Here is a 16,703-nt window from a genome sequence, read left to right as displayed (position 1 = left end):
AGCCTAAGGAGGGCACTTGGTGCTTAGATTTGGGCTCAGTTGTAAGGTTCAGTTTGAGGATACCCGTGGTAAAAAGCTTAGATTGTCACAATTTGATCCCAGTAACCGTCTCTCTCTGGCTTGGAACCCTTCAAAATGTTCCCACATTGTTGGCAGTACTTCACTTAAGAAAAGACATCCTGCTAGCAGCAGTAAACTAAAGAATAGAATGGTAACCTGGATGTCACTCACAACTAATACATGTTGCACCTGTTTATCTTCAACAGCTGCTGTCCCAGTTTGTTTCTCCATACACGGGTCGCATTTATGGCAGGCATATAACAGGTATGTATATAACCTGATTCACTCCAAACTGTTTATTTTCTTTGTTGCAAGTAGTTTTTCAAAATCCATGGACAACAATCATCCTTACTAGGGATTTCAACATAATGCTGGAATGCAGTATTATGTGGTGGTCATCCACAATACTCAATGTGAGTTGTGGGTTATGTGCTGCATAGAGTTCTCAGTTGGTGTTGAGTGTTCTTGTGGAGTAGATTCAAGAATACTCAGTATTGTTGTATGGTAAGTATGTGGTTTTCTGCTCCACCAGTGAGTAACCTCTTTTACCTGAATACGTTGGCCTTTAACCAAATCCAAATAGATTGTTGAGTTCTGTCACAGTGTGGCTGCTTTTGTATATGTGTCCCGAACGAATACAGAAATGCACCTCCGCAGACTTGTGCATGCACGCCATTTAGCTCAGTTCTTCTAATAGAGCAAATGCTGAGCAAGAGTGGGCAGACCGTCAGTAACCTTCAACATCAGTATTTAAGCAACAAAGCTTAGTACTGCAGAACACAAGGCATCTCGCCCCTAACAGATTTCAGAAATGCATGACAAATTAAAATCCTCACCAGACTGAAAGATGTGCCAGTTTTGCCACCTTCCCAAATTCTTCCATCCCGACCCCAAAGCCACACTTCATGCCGGGGCTGAGGTTCTCACACTGGAATAATACATTGTGATTATTTGAGCCTCATTCTGATAATGTTTTGCCTTTTTCCCATAGATGCTAGCATTCATTTAAATAGATCTGCCTTTGCTACCAGGAAATATACCTAACTTAATCATAAATAGACAAATACTGAAATCCACATTCCACAAATTCTGTGAACCCACATTGTTTCACAGATTTTTCTGAGAACAAGACAATCATGTTGATCCAACCTCCATTTATTCCACAAATGTACAATATATAGAATTGTGGATTGGTAGTTTTCGCATTCTGCATAACTTCCCCTAGACTTGTGGGAATGTTGGAGGGAGCTGTACATAACATAACATTGTTGATGGCCAGCTATCAACAATGGGGTTGTTTTCTCCCCAGGGGTTCTGAGAGACATTAAGTAGAAAAAGAGCAACGCTCGAGTTGTCTATGATGCCACTTGGAGCCCCAAGGTGGAAACTTCCAGGTCACTGACAGCTTTCCATTTACAACTTTGTGTTATGTATGGATTCCCTCTCATTTCAAGGTCAAGGGGAAATCACTGGTTCCATTGGTGATGTCACAGCAGTGGAAAACAACTTTTGTTTCAATGCGGTGACATTATCCACTGTAATAGCACCTCTCATAAACACACCTCATGTGAATATAGCTCTCCTGCTAATGTAGCTGCATTCTCTATAACCATTCTGTTCGAGGCATATGAGCTGCAGATCATACACTATACATTAGATCGCCACCTGGTGTTGGGCTCGGATGATTGCAGGTTGTTGTCTTCATGGAGAAGTCTTTGTAGTTACGATATAGGTGACTCCTCCCTTGGACAATACTGCGCATGGGCATCGGCTCCATCCTTAGATAGTTTTTTTCCGCCACTGGGTTCGGATGAAAGTTTCTCCGCTCTGGCTAGAAAAGAGTTTTCGGCAATTTCGAAGCGCAAAAACGTCCTACAACTAATATCGACATCTAATATACAACTTTCAACACCATCAACTCGATTCCGGTTCATCGAAGCGGGCCGCTGGGCCTATCTACGCCGTGCGGCCTACACCACATGGAAAGAACTCAGTTCAAGAAATACCCGGTATGCCGAGCAAAATTTCCGCATAGTGATCATCACGAGGTCTGCCATCTCTGTCTATCGCCGGATCACGACGAGTCTATCCGCACAGCTTGTGCATCCTTCCGATCGAAAAAGACCAATCGGGATCGGAGGGCCCGTCGACACGAGATGAGGAGATCAGCCCCAGCACCGGAGAATATCTTCGATGACGAGGTTCGCTCGTTCCGGAAGAGGATTCGCCTGATCTCCAGATCATATCAGAGGCAGAGGACTCAGATGACTCGATTCCATCACGCCAACCCGTAAGTACTTCTGTCCCTGCACCACATACACTGCCAAAGGCGAAGGTCAGCACTCCGCCCAAGGGGCCCAGTCGAGACCAAGTACTTCCTCCTAAAGCCCAGCCTTCGAGCTCGGCCCCAAGGAAAACAACTACGCCTTCAGGTACTTCGGCACCGAGCAAACTACACATGCCGATTTCACCGCCTCCATCCGCACCGAAGCCCAAAGACCCTTCGGCACTGAAAGCAAAAGATCCTTCGGCACCGAAGACTAAAGAGGTACAGGCACCGAAAGAAGCGCCGGCTCCGAAGCCGTCCACTTCCAAAACTAGAGAGGGAAAGCCAGCCTCCGACGCCACAAAGCCGACGAGGCCAGCTTCTACTCCGAAGCTCCCGCTTCGGTGCCAACACCCACAAAGCCTGATTCCGAGGTTCTTAAGTCCTCGGACACGCCTGCCAAGCCGAAAACAACACCTTCGGCACAGAGAACTTTGCCACAGGACGCTGTAACACCTCCCAAGGCAAAACGCCAAAAACAACCTCTGTCTGAACCGAAAAAATCGACACCGAAGAAGGTTGTAGAGGAAGAAGAACTGTTTAGACCAGATCCTAAACAAAAGAAGATCTACATAAACCCAAAGACTGGACATGTAGGTGCTATACCTCACAAAAAGAGACCAGCAGAAATACCACCTCCATCTGTGGTTCCTGCCAAAAAGAAGGACTTTGCAACTTCTCCTATGCACCCTCCCTCTCCTGTATCTCCTTCCTCTCCCATCCCTCCTTACATATCACCTCAAATCTCTCCTGTCCCCTCTCCTGCATCATCACGCTCACCACAAACTGATGAGGAGTATGACTTAGGTGGTGGGGGGGATCCACATGCAGACCCAAATATATATCCTTTAGATGAGGACATCTATACTTTTCCACCACATAATGTGCCTGATGTCCCTGATCCACAGTTATAGCCGTCAAAGCCTTCTCCTCCAGTAGACCACATTGTTTTTAATCACCTCTTACACAGAGCTGCTCTCTACCACAATGTCACAATGCATTCTGATACCCAGGCAAATTTTTTTGGAACCAGCTAGCACATAAAGAGTGGCTAAACCACAAGAAGAAAAATTACATTCCACTATTGTTTGTACATACCAAAATATAGATTTAATACATATTACAATCAAATTTGATAAAATTGATCCATTTTACACAAAAGGTAAAAAAGCATTATAGCATATGCATAACTTCAATCATACGAGTAATCATTTAAAAAAATTGTTGGATGGTTTCCTGTCTCCTGTCAGGAGACAGGAAACCATCCAACAACCATTACATACAATCAGATCATTTTCATATGATCACTCTGCAACAGGGCTCCCACTACTGCAACAAGGCGATTTCCTTTCAACACTAGACCTGAAGGACGCCTATTTTCACAACCCAATACATCCTGCTCACAGGAAGCACCTACGGTTTGTAATACAAGGACAACACTATCAGTTCAAAGTCCTTCCGTTTGGTGTCACAACAGCACCACGGGTGTTCACAAAGTGCTTAGCAGTAGTAGCATCACATCTCAGAAGACAACAGATACATGTCTTCCCTTATCAGGACGATTGGCTCATAAAAGACAAATCATTCCACCAATGTGTACAACACACTCAGCAGACAATTCAACTGTTGCACAACTTAGGGTTTACGATCAACTACAGAAAGTCGGACTTAGAGCCTTCGCACGTGCATCAGTATCTAGGAGCTACCATAAACACATCTACAGCTCTAGCGTATCCCAGTCCAGCCAGTATACAGAGCATTCAAGCCTTAGTCTCCACTTTTCAACACCAAGTCTCTCCAAGCAAGAGTGTTCATGAGATTAATAGGCATGATGGCATCTTGCATCTTCATAGTACCACATGCAAGACTGCAAATGCGTCCATTACAAGAATGTCTGGCAAAACACTGGAATCAGGCTCAAGGTCAGCTCACAGACCTGGTGTTGGTAGACAGCCGTACGCATCGCTCTCTGCAATGGTGGAACACCAAAAACTTGACAAGAGGACGGCCGTTCCTCGAGCCTGTTCCACAAATAGTGCTCACAACAGACGCATCCCTCACAGGATGGGGAGCCCATTTCTTACACCATACTACTCGAGGTCGATGGACCAACCAACAAAAGCTGTTCCATATCAACCGTCTAGAGATGCTAGCGATATTCTTAGCACTCAAAACTTTTCAACTTCAAGTACAGAACAAAGCAGTCTTAATCCAGACGGACAATATGACAGCAATGTATTATATACAAAAACAGGGGGGGGGACACACTCTGCAACTGTCCCAGCTCGCACAGAACATTTGGAGATGGGCCATTCCTCAAAACATATAACTGTTAGCGGAACACCTTCCAGGAGTTCACAATCAGAAAGCGAATCTGTTCAGTCTGCAGTCACAACAGATTCACGAATGGGAACTACATCCACAAATTCTTCAGCCATTCTTCCAACAGTGGGGGCACCCACACATAGACCTGTTTGCCACCCACGAAAATGCAAAATGCCCAACCTTCGCCACCAGGTTCCCACGGTCCGAGGGCAATGCAATATGGATGAACTGGTCAGGCAGATTTGAGTACGCTTTTCCGCCTCTCCCCCTCATTCTACTAGTGTTGCGCAAGCTCAAACAACAGTCTCTCAAGCTCATACTAGTAACTCCCACATGGGCACGCCAGCCGTGGTTCACCACACTACTAGACCTCTCTCTGGTTCCACATCAAAAGTTACACTCACACCCTCGCTGTTAACACAGAACCATGGAGAAATCAGACACCCAGACCCAAACCAACTGAATTTGGCGATCTTGCTCCTGAAGTCTTAGAGTTCGGTTATCTTAACCTACCACCAGACTGCATGAATATCAATAAAGAGGCTAGGAGACCTACTACCAGAGCGTTTTATGCTGCTAAATGAAAAAGATTTGCAATCTATTGCAAACATAATCACATTGATCCACTGGATGCTTCCATCCAAAACATCATGTGTTACCTTTTACATCTACAAAGGTCTAATTTGGCATACTCTTCCATACGCCTACATCTTGCAGCAATTGCAGCCTATTTACAAAACAGGCAACACCTATCTCTTTTTAGGGTACCTGCAATCAAAGCATTTATGGAAGGATTAAAAAGAATAATCTCTCCCAGGCTGCCACCTTCTCCAGTATGGAACCTAAATCTTGTCCTTAAGAGACTCATGGGCCCCCCTTTTGAGCCTTTGCATAAATGTGAACTGCAATTTCACACATGGAAAACTGCTTTCCTTGTTGCCATCACCTCTATCAGAAGAGTAAGTGAAATACAAGCGTTCACTATACAAGAACCATTTTTTCAAATACATCCTAATAAAGTGGTTCTCAGATCTAATCCAAAATTTCTTCCCAAGGTTATCACACCTTTTCACCTAAACCAATCTGTAGAGTTACCTGTGTTTTTCTAATACCCAAACTCTGTAGCAGAAAGGGCCTTACACACGTTAGATGTTAAAAGAGTTCTGCTATACTACATAGATATAACTAAGTCCTTTAGAAAGACAAAACAATTGTTTGTATCTTTCTCTCCTCCACACAAAGGCAACCCTATCTCTAAAGGTGGGATTGCCAGGTGGATTGTAAAGTGTATACAGATATGCTATCAAAAAGCTAAACGCACACTAACAGTTCCTCCTAGAGCACACTCCACTCGCAAACTAGGAGCCTCTATGGCTTTCTTAGGCCGGAATACACCCTCAACACACACAAGAACCAGCTCCGCTGTAAACAGGCGTTGAAGCACACTGGAAAGACACTAGGTCTTTCCAGTGGGAACCCAGTGATGAAGCATGTCACCACTAGGTTGGTGAGTGAGGGTTCTTAAATTATCTTGTATTGTCTCATCCCTCTGTTTTTCCCTCCACCTCACACATTATTTTGAGGTTGTTTGTTATATTATATATTTTTTCACTCTTTTGTTGTTTATTGATAGTAAGGTAAGGGGTGTAAGAGTGAATATCCATACCCTTACTCCTGTTGTTTTTTGATGATTTCTTAGGAAATATACCATTAGAGGACATATGCAAAGCAGCAACATGGTCTACACCACACACCTTCACTAAACACTATTGTGTTGATGTGCATGCCAAGCAGCACGCTGCAGTAGGCCAGGCTGTCCTTAGAACACTATTTCAGACTACTGCAATGGATACAAGCGACCACCGCTAGGGGGGGACACTGCTGCACAATTGATGCATAGTATACGATCTGCAGCTCATATGCCTCGAACGGAAAATGCTACTTACCAGTATTTGTATTTGTATTTGTATGTCGATTTATAGAGCGCGATTGCTGCCCGGGGGCGTCCAAGCGCTAAAACCAACAGAACAGGAGGGGGTAGCCAAGGCGTTATCAGACGGCAGTGAAAAGGAAGGTTTTTAGCTGTTTCCTAAATGAGGTAAGATTGGGGTTCTTCCTTAGGTGGAGGGGTAGGGTGTTCCATAGCTTGGAGGCATTGTAGGTGAAAGTCCTGCCGCCAGTTCTGGATTTTTTTATTTTGGGGATAGTGGCCGTGAAGGTCTGGTTGGAACGCAGATTCCTGGTGGGTTGATAATGTGACACAAGGTTACGGGTGATGAGGGGACCCGTTTTCCAGAACGCCTGGTGCGCAATGCATAAGGCTTTAAATTGGATTCTTTGGGGAATGGGTAGCCAGTGCAGTTTTTTCAGTCCATTTTTGACTGATTGACGTCGGGGGATCTGAAGCAAGGTGCGCGCGGCGCAGTTCTGTACTGTTTGTAGCCTCCGTATTGTGTACTCTGGGGCAGCGAGGTACAAGGCGTTGTTATAGTCCAGTCGTGACTGGATAAGGCCTTGGATGGCTACTTGTTTTGCCTCCATCGGTAGAAGATGGAGTACCTTCCTTAGCACTCTGAGCAGGCCAAAGCAGGTGGCTGCTAGTTTGGTGGATTGAGTGCCAAAGGACAGAGATCCATCGAGCCACACCCCAAGGCTCTTAATACTGTCTTTTGGGGCAGGGGGGGTACCCAGACAGGGTGGCCATAAAGTGCCAAGGGAGTTGGGTTTTGCAGGGCCAAGAAGCATAAGCTCTGTCTTGTCCCCGTTCATTTTTAATGAGGAGGAGGACATCCAGTCCTTAACTTCCTCGAGGCATTTCTTGAGCCCTCCTTCCGAGGTCTGGCTGGCCTCCTGTGCCAGAGAGACCACTAGCTGAGTGTCGTCAGCGTATGAAATGATCTTAATTCCATACTGACGAACAACTTCAGCCAGTGGCCTCATATATATGTTGAAGAGCGCAGGGCTCAGTGAAGAGCCCTGCGGGACTCCGCATTTTAGAGGTCTGCTGGTAGAGGAGGATGTTCCGTCGAATACCCAAAAGGATCTGTCCTGTAAAAAGGATTCAAACCAGGACAAAGCTTTGTCTTTTATACCAATGTTTGCCATGCGGTCCAGCAGTATGTCATGGCTGACCGTGTCGAAGTATGCATCTGTTCTTGGCATGTAGAGCTGCAGATTTGTACACGCCTTCCCGCTCATGATCAACCTCCACACCCAGGTGTAAATGGAGAGCTGAACATTAATTATCATGGCTCCCCATCAAATCTTAAATAACCTGCCCAGAAAGTCTGCCTCTCTTATTCAATGATGCACTTCAGATCGAGGCTCGAGATCCACTTGTTCTAAAATTTTTAATCCAAATATTTGATCTCCCCTTATGTCTCTTACTCATGTTTGCTGAAATTATATAATATTTAGGTGTAACCGTGCTTCTTCTGTTTTCGGTATATAAGGCCTAGCTATTTTGTACTAGACCCGGATTTTATACCAGACATGGCACCAACTGCTCTTTTCTATGTTGTCAGTATGCATCCTTTGTAAATGTTTACCTGAACAGTGTCACCCATGTTAATTATTTAGTCCTGTACTCTTTTACCCCTTCCTTTCCTATCACTGATCGTGTAAACACTTATCCATTGTAAAAGTCACCATGCATTCCACCTTAATGCTTCTGTGCCCAGAAACAATTATATGATACTGTGTGCAAGAAATAACAAAATAAACTTCAGCTCCTGTGTGCTCTTTGGGCCCACCATACGTCCAAAATGCTATCTTCTTATAAAGGGTTCACATAAAATACTGAAACAATTTCAGTAATAGAATTTATAGATATGCCTGGTTTCCATAGGAATCATATACCTTACCCTTAAAAGCCACTTGTTTTAGAAGTCTGGTATTTTTGCCCACTAAAATACGTTTTTTTCGACCCTATACTCTTGCTGGCCTCATTGATGTGGAGTGGGCCCTGCTTTATTGCATATTGACTGCATACTTTTCTGGAAATATATGCCACTCATTAACATTCTAGGTCACTGCATATATCTTTCTTTATGTAGTAGGGTTCGATTTTTTTCTGGTAGATTTTAAGGGTACCTGCCCAGTCATTTGTTGCTATGGACAGAGTCTTCAAATTACCATAACCTCATGGGCAGTGCCATCAACGCTGTATTCATTTCGATAGCAAGATCTCCTTCCACAAGATTTTCTCCAGGTTCTTTGCTTTCAGTGGGTGTACTAGTAGTACCAATAAAACACAATCACATTCATCCCATCTTTTTAGGGAGCCGCGGTTGGGCTGTGTTCTGTTTATGGTGCAGCTCGAGACAGAAGCATGAAAGACAGTTGGCATAGGATCTCCTTGTGCTGGAAGTGAACAATCATGGTGCTCTGGGGGCTTTGCGTTCTTGAGGGGAATCCACATTCTCTGACAGAGAGACGCAAACACACAGAGAAAGGACTGCTTTTTTTGAGGTGGTTAACATGTTAGGCCAATTGAGAATGTGACCATAGCAGATAAAGAATTACCAGGGAAAACTTAAGGAGGCAGTACAGTGATCATTGTATTAAAGGGACGTTTTTATAGAGTAAAATTATTGCAAGAAAGGAGGATATTGAAAGCATTGTTTGAGGTCTGTGAGTGGCAGCTGCAAACAGCAAGTTTTGCCCATGAATGTACATTTCACTTTTTTGTTTTGTTAAAAAAGTATCTTGGCCCAAATAAAAAATATATATACAGAAATAGAAGGCAACCGTGGAGGTATTTGTTCTCAGAGGAGGTTTTCAGTTCACAATCCCCCACAACAGCTTTGCCTTCCACCACCCCTTAATTGAAATGCCCCAAAAAGAAAACAAGACCGCTAGAGCAGATCTAAACTGGATAAACTGTCAGCTCCTTGTTTCAACTGTACTCCGATGATACTGCTAGCAACATGAAAACTGTCTTAAAAACAGAAAGGGCAGAGGAATATTTTGGTTTCCGTGGTTTGAAATTAAATGTGGCTAAGATCAAAATAATTTGGCTCGAAAATATATATATAGAAATTGCCCTTGCTGCTTTTTGGAAGGTATCTGCCCACATTAAATATTTTAAGTCGCAGCCAGCAATACTACAACATTTTTTTAAACATTTGGGACTGAGATTCTGGCGATGCCTGTCAAAGGTAGCTTGCCGATTATGTGTAAAAGTGATATATGAGGTGGGTCAGTTGGCATTGTGGGAGAAAAGATTGAATTTAAGTTCTGCATGGGAATACGGTTTTCGCTTAATAGGGTCCCAACTTCAGGCCGTTAGTTGGAACTTAAGACTGACTTCCATAGAAAATCTATCAATAGCCATATGAAGTGGTATATTAAGAACAAGCTACCCAGCAGTGTACAACTTCAAAAATGAGCTTGAGATTATGCTGAAATTGAGTTTGGTTATGACCCATGGAGTCATTCTAGACAATGGGTTATGAAGAAGGTCCCACAGAGCCCAACAAAAAAGCATGGTAAGTGAAGTGATTGGGAGGAGGTCTGAACTGAAGTTTCCTTGTCCCAATATATGAAGAATTAAAGGGGCAGCCAGCTTTCTACATAGTATGTGGTTGCAAGAAACGTGATGAGTGAGAATAAATCATATACTTTTAGGAGCACCAGCACAGAAATGCTCAGCAAATACTAATACAGTGTTAATCTGTGTGTCTAAACTTGGTGGGGTGAAGGACCAGGCACACTGTACGTTTATGAACAAATACTGGCAATCTAACAATAAAATTGCGGAGGCTTTTCTCTCCTAAAGGAATGAGGGAGCAAATCTACACAATACGCTAATCTTCTAAACTTTAGCTATGTTAAATTAGCACTGGGCCTTGACTAGCTTCATAAACTCTTTCACATTAGGACCATCATTAGAACAGATGCTGGTGGTCGTAATATGGAAAAAATGTACATTGAGCAGGGATTTGTTCAGTTCTTTGTATGGGCGTTCTGGAAAGGATGTGCTTGGCGGCCTCCTGCTCTTGTTTGAGGGTGTGTTATCTAGTATAGGCCTGATGCTAGCTACTAGTTAAGTATTAAACGTATTCTACCAGTTTCATGCCCTTCGTACTGTATTATAAGTATTATTTGTAATCCTGTTTTATGTTACAAAGGTAAACCAATTCTAACAAAAACCAAGTAAAACACAACGTTAAACTACGTAACATTAATGACCTTTGCTCTTAGCAATTCTTGTAAGCTGACCGAACTGTCAGCCATAATATTCTTCCTTTCCAAACCATGTCCCTAAGTGGCATGCTTGTAAAGGCCTTTTGGGAATATTTCCAGTTATTTATAATGCATAGCTTGAAACTCAGTCACACTATTGTGTGCACAGATTGGCGTCCTTTGTAACTTACTCACCAGCTCAACGGTTGCATACATTGCACCATAGAACATATCTTTTGTACGCAGAATGTAAAGTTCAGTTGGACCCAATTTAACTCTAGGTAACCTATAACCATTGTGGAGTCTTTGAAATGCAATGTGTACTCTGAATATAGTTGTGTATTGTAAATCACATTGACTCCCACACAGGTATTTCGCTAAATAAAACAGGTAGAACAAGGCACAACATAATTAGCCTGCAACACACTAGTTTGTTACTGACAGTAAGAACAGTGACTTAGAAGAGTAAGGACGTAGATCTACCACACAAGCTGCAAGATTGTTACAGCAAAGTAAAGGAAGAGGAGTTGGCCTAACGGCTAGGGCAGTCGACCTCGAATCTGGGGAACTAGGTTCAAGTCTCGGCATGACACTGAACATCCTGTGATTCTGGGCAAATCCCTTAATCTCCCCGTGCCTTACAAAAATGAATGTGGGTCCTCTTGTAACGTAACTGGTGCTATGTAGAGCGCTCGGATACCCGATTCGGGTCAAGTTCGCGCTATATAAAACTCTGCAAAAAAAGGACGGTTGTAAAGGTACCCTAAAATGATTTTGAAGAAACCTCCACATTGTGACCTTAAACAATTTCTGACATACGTCACGTTTGTGGGGTAAAAAAAACACGCAGCTCCTGGATGGGCACAGACAAAACCATGAGGTTCTGGTTGGTGCAGGAGGTAACGTGGGCAAATTGACATAGTGGGAGCAACTGCTGAAGATCTCTTCGGCAAGAGAACCTTTACATCGGTCTATTCATGGGCCATGGCCAACTTAGTTTGTGGATTACTCACAGAGGACAGTTCCCTCGCAAAAGTCATTTTTAAACCCCCCTTAAAAAGAAGATTCCCAGTGTTTGTAAACTGCTGGAAAGTGAATACTTCCTGTGTTCTATCACAGCTCTGACATGAGGTCTCTTTCCCAGACTACGACTGGCACTCTGGCAGCTGTAACTCTACCTTGCCTCGAAGGACATGGTCTAGCAAGAGCCTTGCTTAATAATCAACATGTAAGCATGACCACCCGGGGGTGTCTACGAGAAGTACCTCTACTTTCCACATGTAAAGGGGTTCACTTCTGGATTAAAATAGAAGTCACTTGGTGACACACTTTTAAATATAAAAACCTACTAAGTAGTCTAAGCAGGAGATCAGTGGGCATATTCTAACCATTCAAACCTTTCCATAATTGCTACCCTCTTCCTGTCAGATAACAAAGGTCAAACGTGAGGGGAAATCACAAACCAAAAATCCCAGTTAATATTTCTGCTCAATATTATTTCACCTCATCAGGAGCTCATCCCCTTCTGGACAAAGTGAGAGATTAGACTTCCTTTCCGTTCCCAAACTTGACCCGAATCGGGTATCAGAGCGCTTTACAAAGTACCAGTTACGTTACATGAAGACGCACATTCATTTTTATTAGGCACGGGGAGATTAAGGGATTTGGCCAGAATCCCAGGATGTTCCGTGTCCTTGCCAAGACTTGAACCCAGTTCCCCAGATTCGAGGTCGACCACCCTAGCCGTTGGGCCAACTTCTCTCCCTTTACTTTGCTGTTACAATCTTGCAGCTTGTGTGGTAGATCTACATGCTGTGCATCATGGGTTTCAGGGAAAGTGTTCACCAATCATTCGATGTTCGCTTAAAATTGAAGCGAAAAACTTCTTAGAGAAAAAAAAAGCTGTGATATTCCAAATCCAACAATGGATAACTGGAGAGTGCCCTGCACCTGCATTTACATCAGACAGTCAGCCAACACGGTAGCCATAATCCAAAATACAGAGGGTAATGCAACTACAACAAAAATATTTATTGTTCAGTTATCTTTTATTGTGCGTCTAATGTATACTTCTTTTCACTTTCATAGGCTTATGTGCAAAGAAACAGAAAGAGATTTCCAAAGCCATTAAAAGGGCTCACATAATGGGTAAGCAACAACATGAAGAATTTTCAAGCAACAGGGCCATCATTATCAAGTGGACCATTTGACTAATATAAGTCCTCTTCTTCTTGCAGGGTTTATGCCGGTTACTTACAAAGATCCAGCGTTCCTCAATGACCCAAAAATATGTGACATCCGAAATCCCGAATAAAGTATGCTGTTAATATAATGCCTCACTGTGTACTGCAACATTTATAAATACATTTTGTGCAAAAACATCTCTTTGTTTAGCCAAATGCACTTCCTAAACTCCTGTGGGATGGATACAAAAAAGAATGGCAAAATGCCATTGATATGCTTTAATTGTGCACAACGCTAAGGGCTAGTGTTTTGTTTCGCAAAGCTGCTGTATAATGCTTTTCTTGAGATGAGCACTCTCCTTTTCAAAAACATTATAGCTACTGTACCAAAAGCAACAAGCGGGCAGGTTGAACTTATACAGGGGGAAGGAAGGTTATTATGTTTCAACTTTCGGAAGGCAGACAGAAGGATATACATTGTCCACAATTCTCACTTTTCTCCATTTTAAATTCTCGCTACCTGCTTGCTCAAGTAGGGAAAATGGGTAGTCATGTGCAGTTTAACACAGCCTTCTGAGAGCTCAGCACCAAAAGGTGTGCAGATCTTGATGGGATTTTCTTGCATCCTCATTTAAATAGGTTAAGGCCCTCTTGATGAGGTGGCAGTAAGTTCCCAACTGTGGAAAAACAGGGTTTGCACAGAAATTGTAATTCTGAGTGATACAATAACTACCACACATCCTGCAATTTTACTCTAGCAAACTGTGGCAGGTGAAGCGTGTGACAAATTTACCTAGGGCAAAAGCGTGTTCAATTCTGATACATGCATAATTCGGTACATCACTTATCAATTTTACCTGTAATTCCCCACGTTTTGAGGGAATTTTTGCAATATGAGACATTAAGCATCAGCCTGGGTATTAGGATTTACTGGGGGTAGTAAGAACCAAACCTTTTACAACCACCTTGGAATCCTTGGCCTAAGTGGAGAACATACACCAGTTAGTACTTGCCATCGTGGTTTTCCTAGGTTTATGTTAATGACCCTACCTTTAAATAAGACACAGTGGGCCCTAATTAAGAAGCGTTCCCATCCTAATGGTTCTTTGAGAATCCTGGTCAAGAAACACACCTATTAATGGCTTTTTGGGAGTAGGTGACCCAGTATATCCCACATGCATTCTGTTTTGCATGTATCTTACGCAATACAAATTAACCAAACACTTTTGCTACAGAATCAATAAGAAGTTGGAACCTGAGGTTTGTGTCTTGCAAAGCATGTCAAGCACTCAATTCCTTTGCAAGAATACAATGATAATGGATGAAGTCCAAATTGCATGTGCAAAACACGTTTTACAATGTTTTTTTTATTTCAGTTCATGAATTAGCCTTTAAATAGAAACAAACAAGAATTTGGGAGACAGACTACATTAGAAAGTAGGCGATTGTGGAAATGCTTGACCGTCTGCAAGTGGTTCTGAAAGGTCTTCTTCAGTCTCTGTTCCACTAATTGTCAGTATTTGTTCTTTGTCAGTTTTTCTCTTGGACTTTCTCTGAAGTTGCCAAAGCCTTGACTTCTTCAATGCTTTTCGCTCTTCTTGGATTGCATTGACCTTGCGTTTGCTGCCCTGCTGTACATCAATATCTGATAAGTCGCTGTCTTCCAACATCAATGTGAGTTTGTCCGCTATATTGAGGTTTTTGTCTGTGCTGTGGCAGTGGTGCGGAATATGCCTTCCAAGTAGTGAAACAGTACATGTCTGAAGAAGTTTGGAGTTAGGGAAAAATGCCCGCAATGCTTGACACAGGAATACATTCTCCTTTTCCTCATCTCCGGGAGTTGGCTGGTCCCCTGTTAGACAAGTACACTGATATTAGTAATCGACAGGGTACAACAGTTTTTATTTATACAAAGTCACAGTTGTGTTTTTGTCTATGATATTCACATGGTAAAACATTAAGCAAGTTTCACAAACATCTCTCCAGGCATGATGGTTGTGACAACATTGATACGCTTTGTTCCTTTATTTCCTTACAATCTGGCTTACATGAGGCATATCTAAAGAATACTAAATGCTTGTTTAAAAACAAAACCTGTATTCTGTCTTGGACTACCTTTCTCTGGTGGTATCGCCCAAACCTTCTGTGGTCATTTGCTTCCACATGCCAATCCCACACAAACTTTCAGCACAAAGTTTGCCATAAGTAAATCATAAAAAGGATTAATTTACTGTTTCATCCAAGAGGGTTTCTCCTGCACAATTAACACAGTGAAACAATAGACGAGAAAGGGGGTGTGAGGGAGGAGACAGACAGGGTCTTGCATCAGTCTGTTTTAGCAGCAGCTCCTGATATGAATAGTTCACTTAACTGTAACTGAGAGTCTAAATATTTGACGGAATCATCACACCACTTTAAGAGAAATTTCGTTGAGTCGGTCAATGTGGGCGTCTGTCAGCGGAAACACTTCTTACTTGTTCCAATTAATGTGCAGGCCAGACAGGGCGCCATAGCGAGTAATTTCTCTAAGAATCAGGTCTAAATTGTCATCTGGGTGCCGAAGGTATAATATGATGTCGTCGGTGTACAACGTAATCAATAACGGACCAGTTTTAAATTGTAGCCCCCTATCCGAATGATGATCTTGTAATTGGCGCACTAGCAGGTCCATTACTATTATGAATAGAAGCGGAGACAGAGGGCAACCCTGACGGGTCCCTCTAGATCAGAAGTCTTCAAACTTTAGTAGGTTGAGCCCCCATCTGAGTTTTTTTAGATGTCGGGCCCCCCTACCACCTGACAGAAATCTCTGGAATCTGGCACACTACTTATTCGACCGCCACCCGCATATCCCGAGCCATATCTGACAAGGAATATGCTACTTACCAGTATGCATCTGTTCTTGTCATAGAGGGCTGCAGAGTGGTACATTATGAATAGATCGCCATCTGGTGTTGGGCTTGGATGATTGCACTTGTTTTTCTCTTGGAGAGTCTTTTGTAGCTTGGTGACTCCTCCTTTGGTTGCTAGTGCGCATGGGCATCGGCTCCATCCTTAGATTGTTTTGCCATAGTAGGGTTAGATGGAGTAGTATGATAGAATACAGATAGAAAATGCCCATGTAAGTGTATCTAAATAAGATATTGTTGGAACAGACACAGGTTTCCGGGGAGGTTGGGAGGGCATGTACCACTCTGCAGCCCTCTATGCCAAGAACTGATACTGGTAAGTAGCATTTTCCGTTCGACGCATATGGGCTGCAGATGGGACTATACAGCAGTTCCCTCCCTAGCGGTGGTCACCCGTGTCTGTTGCAACAGTCTGAAATAAAGTTTTTAATACAGCTTGTCCCACTCTAGCTTGTTGTGTTGTGTGCACATCTACACAATAGTGCTTTGTGAAAGTATGCGGTGTAACCCAGGTAGCTGCTTTGCATATGTCATCTAGTGGAATGTTTCCCAAGAATGCCATAGATTCTCCTAGTTTACGTGTAGAGTGAGCTCTAGGAGGAACAGTTAATGTCCTCTTTGCTTTTAAGTAGCATATTTGTATACATTTTACAATCCATCTGGCAATGCCTGCTTTAGAGATGGGATTGCCCTTATGTGTAGGAGAAAACGCTA

At 43.0% G+C, this 16,703-nt stretch overlaps 2 protein-coding genes across 3 annotated transcripts in view; one reads left to right on the top strand and one right to left on the bottom strand.

Annotated features, from left to right (window-relative positions):
• Nucleotides 1–16,703, top strand: part of MRPS18C (mitochondrial ribosomal protein S18C) — a 181,148-nt gene that overhangs the window by 100,512 nt on the left and 63,933 nt on the right. The window contains exons 4-6 of one of the 2 annotated variants that reach the window (XM_086961869.1): nucleotides 267–324; nucleotides 12,986–13,045; nucleotides 13,135–13,212. In XM_086961869.1, coding sequence (XP_086817995.1) covers nucleotides 267–324; nucleotides 12,986–13,045; nucleotides 13,135–13,211 — 195 coding nt within the window. In that variant the 3' untranslated portion in view covers nucleotide 13,212. Of the gene's footprint in view, nucleotides 1–266; nucleotides 325–12,985; nucleotides 13,046–13,134; nucleotides 13,232–16,703 lie in introns of those variants that run through there. The other variant, XM_086961868.1, reaches the window with a different exon arrangement.
• Nucleotides 12,927–16,703, bottom strand: part of ABRAXAS1 (abraxas 1, BRCA1 A complex subunit) — a 272,612-nt gene continuing 268,835 nt past the window's right edge. The window contains exon 9 of the mRNA XM_086961866.1: nucleotides 12,927–14,932. Coding sequence (XP_086817992.1) covers nucleotides 14,511–14,932 — 422 coding nt within the window. The 3' untranslated portion in view covers nucleotides 12,927–14,510. The remainder of the gene's footprint in view (nucleotides 14,933–16,703) is intronic.

This window comes from Lissotriton vulgaris, chromosome 3_1 (assembly GCF_964263255.1).
Source record: "Lissotriton vulgaris chromosome 3_1, aLisVul1.2, whole genome shotgun sequence".
NCBI classification, from domain to species: domain Eukaryota; kingdom Metazoa; phylum Chordata; class Amphibia; order Caudata; family Salamandridae; genus Lissotriton; species Lissotriton vulgaris.
This window is presented reverse-complemented; position numbering and strand designations above follow the sequence as displayed.